This window comes from Arachis ipaensis, chromosome B02, assembly GCF_000816755.2.
Source record: "Arachis ipaensis cultivar K30076 chromosome B02, Araip1.1, whole genome shotgun sequence".
NCBI classification, from domain to species: Eukaryota; Viridiplantae; Streptophyta; class Magnoliopsida; order Fabales; family Fabaceae; genus Arachis; species Arachis ipaensis.
The window spans coordinates 92,931,776-92,942,994 of record NC_029786.2 but is presented as its reverse complement, the minus strand read 5'-3'; the positions used below and the strand labels follow the sequence as shown (position 1 = coordinate 92,942,994).

General features: G+C 38.7%; 4 protein-coding genes across 4 annotated transcripts; 3 read left to right on the top strand and 1 right to left on the bottom strand.

Moving 5' to 3' along the window:
• On the top strand, positions 1,023 to 2,164 carry LOC107627669. The gene is made up of 4 exons (XM_016330496.1): positions 1,023 to 1,137; positions 1,287 to 1,374; positions 1,489 to 1,611; positions 1,720 to 2,164. Exons 1-4 carry the CDS (start codon positions 1,023 to 1,025, stop codon positions 2,162 to 2,164), a joined length of 771 nt encoding a protein of 256 aa, XP_016185982.1.
• Positions 2,921 to 3,322, top strand: LOC107627668 (uncharacterized mitochondrial protein AtMg01250-like). The gene has a single exon (XM_016330494.1). The coding sequence runs from the start codon at positions 2,921 to 2,923 to the stop codon at positions 3,320 to 3,322; it is 402 nt and encodes a 133-aa protein (XP_016185980.1).
• Positions 5,191 to 7,207, bottom strand: LOC107627667 (transcription factor bHLH162-like). The gene is made up of 3 exons (XM_016330493.2): positions 6,953 to 7,207; positions 6,503 to 6,844; positions 5,191 to 5,716 (listed from the first exon to the last, which is right to left on the bottom strand). The coding sequence occupies exons 1-3, from the start codon at positions 7,094 to 7,096 to the stop codon at positions 5,546 to 5,548; spliced, it is 657 nt and encodes a 218-aa protein (XP_016185979.1). The 5' UTR covers positions 7,097 to 7,207; the 3' UTR covers positions 5,191 to 5,545.
• On the top strand, positions 7,301 to 11,004 carry LOC107625743 (probable envelope ADP,ATP carrier protein, chloroplastic). The gene is made up of 10 exons (XM_016328447.2): positions 7,301 to 7,804; positions 7,978 to 8,034; positions 8,778 to 8,840; positions 8,950 to 9,006; positions 9,089 to 9,172; positions 9,312 to 9,380; positions 9,449 to 9,561; positions 9,652 to 9,821; positions 10,266 to 10,344; positions 10,598 to 11,004. The coding sequence occupies exons 1-10, from the start codon at positions 7,442 to 7,444 to the stop codon at positions 10,701 to 10,703; spliced, it is 1,161 nt and encodes a 386-aa protein (XP_016183933.1). The 5' UTR covers positions 7,301 to 7,441; the 3' UTR covers positions 10,704 to 11,004.

The window sequence follows — 11,219 nt, the reverse complement described above, 5'->3', positions numbered from 1 at the left end:
TCGCTGGATTCAAGGAAGGTCAGGATTTGGCTATTGATGCTGACTCTGAAAAAACCGTTAGCTGGGATTATAAGTGTGACGGGCTGAATGTTAATGACTATTGGAGGGAAAATAATAACCAAAAAGGGCTTAAGGGCTGGCCCAAAAACCAAGCGGTTGGCACATGTGCTGTAGAGAGGTTAATGGGCTACTACTCATCAACTGTTGGGCCAGACGCTGCTGAGGAGGACACGGCAAGCTTGATCCAGCGGGTGGGTCGGGTCGGGGTCCGTCTGGATCGGTATGGTCCATTTCCCGGGTCGTGCTGCGATGCACAGGCCACTGCTGGAGGGGTTACTCTGGACCCTAATGACGCGGATGGAGCACCAGGCAGGAGCGCCACTCGAACTGAAGCGCCAGGTGACTGTCGGGTTGTGCACGGCGCTACAGGTGCTATGGCTAGGCACCGCGCGGCTGACGTGAATTCTTTGGGCCGCCTCCCTATGCCTTCCGTGCATGCTACGCCGGATCGGGTTGGACTCCATCATGAAGGATACGATCCATCCACCAGCCCGTGCGCCGCTGCACATGTCATTGCTGGAGGAGGTGCCCTGGACGCTAATGATGCGGCGGGAGCACGAGGCACTGGGGCTGGGAATCGCGCGGCTAACATGATACCTAAGGGACGCTTTCCTATGCCTTCAGTGATCGATGCATCGGTGACAAGAGGAAATGAAGCCTCCAGGGAAGATGGGTTTGATGGAGAGACAAAGAAGCCAAGTTCAATGCTGGGGAAGGATATTACACGTGGCCAAGATAAGACTATTGAAGACGGTAATGGGGAAGGAACTATAACCACTATTGTTGCTAGCCTTGTTGAGGTCAGTGGAAATAACGGAGCATGCGTGGGTGCTAGTACCGGGGACCAAAGGTTCAGTGATGGTAAGGCTCTTGAAAGAGAAGCGCAGATGATTGAGAATAAAAAGGCTTGGGATCTGGCAGTAGAATCTGGAGCAATGTAGTGCGATGAAGATGATGACATAATGGCGATTTTACAGGAACAGAATGAAGCGCTTGCCAAAAAGAGGAGGTTGGCTAAGCAGAAAGAGAAGGCACGTAGATGCAGACCGAAAAAGCTCAATAAGGTGTGTAACAAAGGTTTATTATGATTTTTAGCTATTGAAATGTTAGGGGGTTAGGAGGGATTGGTAAGTTGAGTATGGTAAAAGATCTCAAAAAGAAACAAAAGCTGAATATGTTAGGCCTGATTGAATCTAAAATGCAAGCTGTGACTAAATTTGATGTAGTACGTATTTGGGGGAGCGATGCTGTGGGGTGGGAGTATGTGGGTTCGGATGGCGCGTCCGGGGGGTTGCTGCTAATGTGGGATGACTTGTTTTTTAGAATGCATAACTGTTATAAAGGGGAGAGATGGCTATGTGTTGAATGAGTCTTATTGAAAAATAATTTTTCCTGTGCTTTCTATTTGGTATATGGTGCTCATACAAGAGTTGAAAAACTTGCTGTGTGGGAGGAGCTGAGCTTCATAGCTGGTCTATGTCACATTCCGATATGCTACATGGGTGATTTTAACGAGGTTACACAGGTTGAAGAGAGAAAAGGTCAGGACAGGTTAACAGTCTCTGCAGAAGATTTTAAGTGTTGGATACAAGATATGTAGTTAGTGGATCTACCGTTGAATGACCGGAAATTTACATGGTTTAGAGGCAACTCTTGCAGCCACATTGATAGAGTTCTAGTGAGTGTAGAATGGACGGAGGAGTTCCTGGAGATTCGATTAAAAGGGGGACCGAGAGGCCTGTCAGATCACTGCCCAATTATAGTGGAGGATACCAATCTCAGAGGCGGTCCACGACCTTTTCGTAGCTTGGACTCCTGGTTTACACATGACGGGTTCCTAAGAATGGTCAGAGAAGAATGGAGGAATCTTGGTGAGCTACAGTTCACAGATAAGTTGAAGGCTTTAAGGATGCCTTTGGGAAGATGGCACAAGGACAATTTCGGTGACATGGACAAGAAAATACAGCGCTTTGAGGAGGAGATAATGAAGCTAGATGATTTGGTAGGAAACGGAGTTTATGATGATACAGTGGAGGCTAGAAGGAAGGCTTTAGTAGGCTGTTGCAAGCAGTGGTATGTCAGAAAAGAACTACAATGGAAATAGATGTCGCGCTCCAGGCATGCGAAGGATATGGATATGAACACTAGGTACTTCCATAACCTGGCGTCGGCAAGAAGGAGGAACAATAGACTTGATACTTTGGTAATTAAGGGAAGGTTGATAAGAAATCAAGCTCGGATCAAGATTGCAATCAGAGATTTTTACAAAGATCTGTACCACCAGGAGAGATCACCGATTGTGGGTTTCAGAGACGGTCTGGTAAATCGAATTGATGTAGAAGACTCAATAGCTCTGGAGAGATTACTGACAATGGAAGAGATAAAGGAAGCTGTTTGGGATTGTGAATCCTCCAAGGCTCCAAGGAGTGACGGATATAATATGAATTTCATCAAGAAATGCTGGGACGAGATTGGTGCAGAGTTCATGACAGTTGTTCTGGATTTCTTTCGATCGTCAAGGTTGCCTTCGGATTCCAATATTACTTGGGTGGCCCTTGCACCAAAGTTCACAGGAGCGAAGGAGATCAAGGATCTTCGACCGATCAGTATGGTAGGTTGTGTGTATAAAGTAATCTCCAAAGTGATGGTTAGGAGGATGAGATCAGTCATACCAGGTCTAGTGGGGGAGACCCAGAGCGCATTTGTGAAGGGACGGAAAATACATGATGGGGCTCTTATTGCATGTGAAACAGTGCACTGGTTAAGGACAAAGAGGAAGAAAGCGGCAATTATCAGGTTAGACTTCCAGAAGGCTTGTGACCGGGTAAAGTGAAGCTTTGTGGATATTGTGCTACAGAAGATGGGCTTTGGATGGAGATGGAGGGAATGGGTGAAGGAGTGCCTAGGTACAACGTCTATATCGATCCTGATTAATGGCTCACCATCTAAACCTTTCAAGATGGAGAGGGGCTTGAGACAAGGTGATCCACTATCTCCATTTCTGTTTGTTCTGGTTATTGATGTTCTTCATAGGATGGTAGGGGAGGCAATCAGGAACAAACGTATTTTGCCGCTGCTGATTGGTAAGGACAATATAGAGTTATCACACTTGCAGTTTGCAGATGACACTATATTGTTCTGTCCACCAGAGGAGGAGACCATCAGGAACTATGCCAGATTGCTAAGATGCTTTGAGATGATGTCAGGGCTATCTATTAACTTTGATAAGTCAAGCTTAATCCCAATAAATTGTGACCAGTAGTGGACTTACAACATGTGTAGCTTATTGGGATTTCTTCCAGTCAGATATCTTGACATTTCCTTAGGAGCAAACCCCAGATTGGTCAGGACTTGGAAACCGATAATTGACAAGGTTGAGGAAAAGCTCAGCTTATGAAAGGCAAAAGTTCTCAATAAAGCGGGTAAGCTTGTACTTATTAAATCTGTGTTAAATAGCTTGCCGATGTACTATTTGAGCTTGTATAAGATGCCAAAAGCTGTGGCATAAAAGTTGATATCGTTGCAGAGGAGGTTCCTATGGAGCAAGGAGGAAGGCAGAAATGGTTTGGCACTAGTAAAGTGGGAGATTGTTCAGGCCCCTAAAAAGGCGGGTGGGTTGGGGGTGGGTGATGCAGTGATTAGAAACACTGCACTTCTGTTCAAGTTGTGGTGGCGGTTTTCAAAAAGAGGAGTGTCCATTATGGAAGAGGGTCGTGTGCTCGTACTATGACTTGAACCCTAATGTGATGTTATCAGCTCAGACATTACCTACTAGAGGGGGCCTTGGAAGGATATCTGTCAGTTGCAGGTCAGGGACAGTAATGTGAGAGAGAAGATGGTAGCGGGGTTATTTATGGAGGTGGGTGTTGGAAGGCGGACTCGATTCTGGGAAGATGTTTGGTTACAAAGTGGTCCGTTAAAGATGAGTTTTCCGAGACTTTTCTCTGTTTCAAACCAAATAGGATCTGTTATAGGGGATTGTGGGTTTTGGGATGGGTTAGAGTGGATCTGAAATTTCCAGTGGAGAAGAGAGTTATACCAATGGGAGTTGGAATTAGTGGACCGGCTACATGAAACCTTAAGGCCGATTAAGCTAGCTTATGGAAAGCAAGATAGAGTTGTTTGGAAGTTCGACAAGGAAGGTATATTTTCAACTAACTCCTTTGTGCAGGTGATGCAGTCAGAATCCGTCCCGGAAGAAATAACTAGCTACAGCTTCACCAGAACCATTTGGAAAGGTTTGGTTCCGCCGCGAGTAGAGTTATTTATTTGGTTTACTTTGATAGGAAGAGTTAACACTAAAGAAAGACTGCATAGATTGGGAATTATTAGCCAGGGTGATAACATATGCGTGTTGTGTAAAAAAGACGTCGAATATATTTATCACTTGTTTCTGGGCTGTGAGTTTACTTGGCAGGTGTGGTGTCATTGGCTATGTGACTTTGGGAGATTGTGGTCTTTTCCGGGCTCGCTGAAAGAACACTTTGAGAGCTGAACAAGTGTTGCTAATAGGAAGGGAGAGCGCAACAAGTGGCTCATATGTTTTTTTTCGGTTATTTGGAACGTTTGGCTAGAAAGGAATGGACGGCTTTTCAATAAGAAGGAAGGGAGTACGGAGGAGGTGTTCCAAAAATCTTTAATCAATTTTAGAAAGTGGAGTAGCTTGGATCCCTTTTGTTGTTGATGGCAATACCGGAGATGACACTAGGGATAATTGTCTATTTATAATCTTTACATGTTTTTTTGTTTGTTTGTTCTTTCGCTCCACTTTTCTGTGTTGAGCTCCTTTGTTCAAAAAAAAAAATAATAAATAATGACGTTTGGTTATTCCAATTTTCAATAGGCAATAGCTAACTATCCGTCATAATTTGAAGTGAAGTTATCTCATTAGATGTTATGGAAGGGTATAATGCCATGATGGTGGGTAAATTTTGGATGAAGAGTGAATGTTTACTTTTTTAATAAAGAAAAAGCCCATGATAAAAAATTTTTAATAAAGAAAAATCAACAAATCTAGTAAAATTTTGCATTCTTCAACAAAAAATCCCATTATGAAAAACCATAATAATCAAGCTATAGAACAAGATAAACAATCATTTTTAGTATCAAACAAATCCTTGCTTATATTGTAAGAAAAACAATATTATGTATCTAATAAAAAAATTTTTTTTTTTCAACATTTGATCAACAATTTTATAAAATCTAAATTCTAATCCCTATATCCTAATAGTATAAAAATAAGGATTTGAATTCTCTAAAGTTTGAATTTCACTTTAGAGAGTAAAGTGTGATCTCTCACCATTTATTTTATAGGTGAGATCAAAAATAAATATGAGAGAGAAATCATTTAAGGATAGAAGATCACATTTTACTCTTTAAAGTATAAATTTAAAATTTAGAAGATCTAAATTCTAAAAATAAAGTATTAAGGCAAAATCTTGACTAATAATCTAATATTGATAAAAAGTATTCTTTCTAAATCCTATTATTTCTCTTCTAAAAAATCTAAAAGCTCCGCTAATTCATCAGTATCAATCTCAAAATCCAACAACTGATAATCAGATTGTAATTCAATTTCACTGGTTGGTTCATTCACAAACCTTTTCAATCTCTCACTTACTTTAGTCACACCGAATTGAAGCAAAGACGGTGAAATCTGCACAAAATTCCACAAAAAATTAATTAAGTAGTGTAAGAGAGAATATAGAAAGCATTAAAAGAATTTCTTTAGTTATTTAAGGACCATATATTGCTACGTAACATACATTCCTCAAGAACATCAAGCTAATAGAGAGTTTAAATTATTTGGCAAAAATAAAAAAGTGGTATTTTTTTTTCAGTAATGCTAGAAAAAAAATTAAAATTTATCTTATTTAGTATTTTTTTATTATTATTAGAATTTATAAATATTAAATAAAATAATAAATTCATTTTTAGCTAATTTTTTTTATCAAATATTTCGGTTTTTTTTCAAAAGTAAAAAGATACTCATTTCATCTATAAATGATTACGAGTTTGGTCCTCTCTCCTATCTTTGACAACAAATTAGTTGTATTGTATTTTAAGAATTTTAGTATAAAAAAAGTCTAAAAGTCAACACTTTTATTAAAATTTGATCAGCATTTAACCAACAATATCTAATTCTTAATCAGCAATATCTATCTCTTAATTATTAAGATTTAATTTCAAATTTATTAGAAGCACTTATTATGTTAAAATCTAATTAATTTAAAAGAGTCAAAATATACGAATAAACCCTAAATAATTCTATAGTTTGTAATTTGTATATGAAAAAGTATAGATAAATAATTTTTAATTAATTAATTTTAAACAATTTTAATTATTAATTATTAATTACATTTTAAAAATACTTGTTGATTTGTTATTAGTTAGATAGTTGATCATCTAGGGAAATTGTTTGTATATATGCATGTAAGTATACCTCTGCCCGAAGAATATGATACATGGAATTCTCGATGAGTGAGGAATTGACACTCTTGACATCAATATTCTCTTCATTCAGAATACGAATGATTTCATAGAATATGAACTGAGTATCTAATCCACATGTCATTTCAATTTCAACACACGAACCTATTTCATGAACCTCAAGTTGTGGCGGTTTTTGGCGATCAACACCGCTGCAATCACCACGTGTCCTCTTTCTTCGGATTTCCATTCCCAATGACCTCTCTCTCTTCTCCTTAGCCATCTTCACCTTCTCCTCCAAGCTCTTTATGTAGTTTATGGCCTTGTCCACTTGATCAGGCAATGGCAACGGTTCCTTTTACATTTATTTTGTAATGATTATTATAAATAAAATTAGTAGTTACAGAACAATTATATGGAACATCGAGAGAGAGAGAGAGAGAGAGAGAGAGAGAGAGTATACCTTGGGCCTAGGGAGAAGAGAGTTGAGTTTGGAGTAGAGCATCTTCATGTGGTTCCTTCTGTTTTTCTCAATGACCCTTCTCTCAATCTTCTTCTTGTTTGTTGAAGATGGAGAAGCTTGACTTCTACTTCCCAATTGATTCATTGATTTTTTTTTTCGGGTTGTTTATTGTCTAGGGTTACCCTAATTATAATCTAAAAGACTAGAAGGTAGGTTTTGCACTTTGCAAGAGCTTAATTATTAGACATAAACACATATATAGATGTATATGTGCACGTGTGTGTATACCTATATGGAAAATTCTAATTCTGTGATGCTGACTGCTGACACAGTTTTCAGCATGTTACGCTGTGTGTGCGTGTCAAGCTGAGAGATCGATGCGTGCTTGTGGAAGTGTGAAACGGATGTGAACGTGTCCAGCTCCGTGTGTGAGAAGCATTATGCTATTTTAGTATTTTACACCCTCAACGTTCCAACCTTTACTCTGTTATGGCAAACGACACTACCGTTGTGACGTGGCGCAAAATCCCCAGCCTCAAACTAACCTCCTTCAACAACGACGATGTCGTTTTACCTAGCCGCTCCAAACATCTCCGAAACGACGCCACACTCGCCTTTGCCGCCGGCGACGCCAATGGCAGTGGAATCAGCTGTAAATTCGCGTCCGTGTCGGTGGCAGAGACGAGATTCGACAGAGAATTCGCGCCTACGGCGTCTCAGCTCCTTAGACGCCCGCTCGCTGTGGTGGCGCTCGTTCCAAAGGATGGCGCGCTGTTTCTCGCCGGAGCTATCGCCGGCGCTGCCGCGAAGACCGTCACGGCGCCTCTCGACCGTATCAAGATCCTCATGCAGGTGCGGCACGTTCGAACTTCGCGCTTCTGATCGATGTTTCTCAATTCTTAATTCTCTCTCGCATTTTCTCTATTGACAGTTTCCGTTTTCCTTTGCATCGAGGATATTTAATTTTTCGTGAAATGACATTTTGTGTGTGGTTTTTTTAAGTCTTATGTTTATTTTTTTGACAGACGCATGGAGTGATAGCCGGTAAAGCAAGTGCAAAGAAAGCGATTAGTTTGATTGAGGTATATTCAATCCCTTGATTGTTTTTTCAACTTTTTTATATTCTTTTAGTAATTCTTTTTCTTTATTCGTTTGTTTTAAATCTGGATTCTGGAGAATCCGAATAGAGCAATGCTAGGGGGCCAGCAACTTTTGTGATTGGTAACCATCAAATATTCAAATAGCCATCAATGATGATCTAATGGTGTGTGATTGATGTGAGATTTCATCCAATAACTCACATTTTTCTGCTGGTTATATCCTGGCCAAAATTCAACAAAACTGCTGGCCCCTAGACTTTTCCATCCGAATATGCTGTTGTCGAATGGGAAGAGAAAGGAAAGTAAAAATTAAAAAAAATAAAAGGAAAGCTTTTCTTTTTCCCCATCTCTATAGGAAAACGGAAAACCCCTCATATAGTGTTATTCGTTTGTTTTTGTAGGAGTTATAAAATGATTAATATTTAATAATGACCATATGATTGTGTGACTAATTTTACGCCATTCTTTTCCTCTTGGGGTAAAGTAGAGGGAGAAATAAAGAAAGAACAACAGCTAACTTTACATTTGTTGATAAAGAATGCTTACTTATGTCACTAATTATCTATGATTTAAGACTTATATTTGAATATTATATACTAAACCATTTTTTAAGGAAAAAAAAATAGTCTTCCCAATCTCTATGCGTATATTTCCCCCCGTTATAGAGGCATTGAGCACTTTGATAAATCATAAGTTCTTGGAGCTTACATGAATATGATTTACAGGCTATAACAGTTATAGGGAAGGAAGAAGGAATTAAAGGTTATTGGAAGGGCAATCTCCCCCAGGTTTCTCTCTAGTTAGGGACAGGTTTATATTTATTTCTGTTTTTATGGTTCCTTGTAGTGTTGACTAGTGTTTTCATTTGTTTTAGTGTTTCTACTTTTAATGCTCCAGGTTATTCGGGTTATACCTTATAGTGCTGTCCAGCTTTTTGCTTATGAAACTTATAAGGTTGGTTACTTATTTTCTCTCAAGACTTTCTAATGCAAAAGATTTATTGCATAGATCTCCGTTTTTACCTTCTCATTTACAGAAAATTTTTAGTGGCAAGGATGGTAAGCTCTCTGTTCTGGGGAGACTTGCAGCTGGTGCTTTTGCTGGCATGACATCAACTTTTGTAAGTAATTCATTCTTGTTCAGTTTGCTGTTGCTTTCATGATGCTATTGTGTTTCATAGCAAGGATCAATACATATGTTCTAATAATTTCTTCAATTAATGTTGATGTATATGTCTAACTTTGTAAATATGTATGCAGGTTACTTATCCATTAGATGTCCTGAGATTACGATTAGCTGTTGAGCCTGGTTATCGAACAATGTCAGAGGTACGATCCACCTTTATAAATTTTGCAAGATCTGCCTGAGCTGATGCGACATATTGTGGCTTTTCCAGGTTGCATTGAGCATGCTAAGAGAGGAAGGGTTTGCATCTTTCTACTATGGTCTTGGACCTTCTCTTATTGGAATAGCTCCTTATATTGCAGTTAACTTCTGTGTTTTTGACTTGTGAGTTCATTAGTAATCTTTTTACCTTCTACGCAAGAGATTGGATGTTGACATTTGAATTGAAACATCTTGGCTTTCTATGGGTAACAGATTAAAGAAGTCATTGCCAGAGAAATATCAAAAAAGAACTGAAACATCTCTACTAACTGCGGTGCTTTCAGCATCTCTGGCCACACTTACATGTTATCCTCTTGACACTGTACGAAGACAGATGCAATTGAAGGGTACACCATATAAGACTGTATTAGATGCCATTTCAGGTGAATGTTGCTCTTTGTTGGTCTATAGAATCACTGCATCAGAATTTTACAATGCCAGCACATTTATGTGCACATAACGGCAATATACATGTGAAAAACTGGCTTCCTTGTTTAAGCATTGTTAGTTAATCTTGCTCTTGTTATTTGACCCATGGTATTGTTAGTTATCCAGCTGGTATAATTAATTTACTTAAATGGTTTATTGATTTCTTTATGATGCATTGATTTAATTGTTTCCTGTTTTTGTAGAATTTAGAATAATCAGTAATCACAATTTATGATTATATGACGAATTTTTCTTATCCACTGAAAAAGTATTGCCATTGTTGCTTGTGACTGTATATATAATTATACTACCCTGATGTAATTCATAAGGAGGATTCTATAAGCTTCAACACACCAGTATTTTGCAGCATTGCCATAATTATTGTTTCATTGATGCAGGTATTGTGGCACGGGATGGATTTATTGGCTTGTATCGAGGATTTGTGCCCAATGCTTTGAAAAACTTACCAAACAGCAGGTTTCTGTGATCTTCTATTTCTGGTTATGCTTTCAATCTTTATCATGTTATTGATGCTCGGTCCCTTTTCATAGATATAGTTGTATAATATCCTGTCTGAACCCAGTTTCTTCATGAAAGATTGATAGATTCCCATCACTAAGCTTATATTGCAATGATAAATAGGGTTAGTCATGGTTATGTATTTTACTTTTACAGTAGAATACTGGAATATGATTAATCACTATTGTCTCTTCTTTCTTTGTTTCTGCAGCATCAGGCTTACCACATATGACATTGTCAAAAGGCTAATTGCATCTAGTGAGAAAGAATTCCAAACAATTACAGAGGAAAACCGCAACAAACAAATGAAACAATAGTCAGTGATAGTGTGACTCAATTGTTTTGTCATTATTTTGCTGCTGAAATTTTTTGTGGTGGAACTAAGGCTCCAGCGGAATTATCCATAAGTGGAAAATGCTTTAACCAGAGTGCTAGAGTAGTGAAAAACATCTCGGCGGTAGTCAATGATTTATGTGTATCTTGGGCCTGTGAATTTTGTAGTATATAAGATTTTGTGATAGTTAAGTTGTAATGATGCTATTATATTCTTTTGCTGAATGTAGTGTTGTAATTTGTGTAAGGATTTTTTATCTGCCAAATAAAACGTTCTTTTTATAACCTGGCAACCTGCCATTACACTTCTTAGGATATCGTTAAATCAGTTTATTTAAATACAAACTGATCAACGTATTTGGATAATAGTCCAATGATATAATTGGAAATATGGCATCATCTCTGTTCTGTAGGTCGGGTACCGGATAGTTCGGGTAGATATCCTGAGTGAGGGGGGTGATCTCGTCTAGTCGTAGGCCACCGGGTTGGAGTAGGCAAGG

Excerpts from the sequence above, each read along its gene's own strand:
- LOC107625743 (XM_016328447.2), top strand. The coding sequence starts at position 7,442 with ATGGCAAACGACACTACCGTTGTGACGTGGCGCAAAATCCCCAGCCTC. Across the intron at positions 8,035-8,777 it reads AAGCGATTAGTTTGATTGAG|GCTATAACAGTTATAGGGAA; the intron begins GTATATTCAATC and ends TATGATTTACAG. Across the intron at positions 9,822-10,265 it reads TGTATTAGATGCCATTTCAG|GTATTGTGGCACGGGATGGA; the intron begins GTGAATGTTGCT and ends TCATTGATGCAG.
- LOC107627667 (XM_016330493.2), bottom strand. The coding sequence starts at position 7,096 with ATGAATCAATTGGGAAGTAGAAGTCAAGCTTCTCCATCTTCAACAAAC. Across the intron at positions 6,845-6,952 it reads CTCTTCTCCCTAGGCCCAAG|GAACCGTTGCCATTGCCTGA; the intron begins GTATACTCTCTC and ends TAAATGTAAAAG. Across the intron at positions 5,717-6,502 it reads ATCATATTCTTCGGGCAGAG|ATTTCACCGTCTTTGCTTCA; the intron begins GTATACTTACAT and ends AATTTTGTGCAG.
- LOC107627668 (XM_016330494.1), top strand. The coding sequence starts at position 2,921 with ATGGGCTTTGGATGGAGATGGAGGGAATGGGTGAAGGAGTGCCTAGGT.
- LOC107627669 (XM_016330496.1), top strand. The coding sequence starts at position 1,023 with ATGGCGATTTTACAGGAACAGAATGAAGCGCTTGCCAAAAAGAGGAGG. Across the intron at positions 1,138-1,286 it reads CAATAAGGTGTGTAACAAAG|TACGTATTTGGGGGAGCGAT; the intron begins GTTTATTATGAT and ends AATTTGATGTAG. Across the intron at positions 1,612-1,719 it reads GAGAGAAAAGGTCAGGACAG|CCACATTGATAGAGTTCTAG; the intron begins GTTAACAGTCTC and ends CAACTCTTGCAG.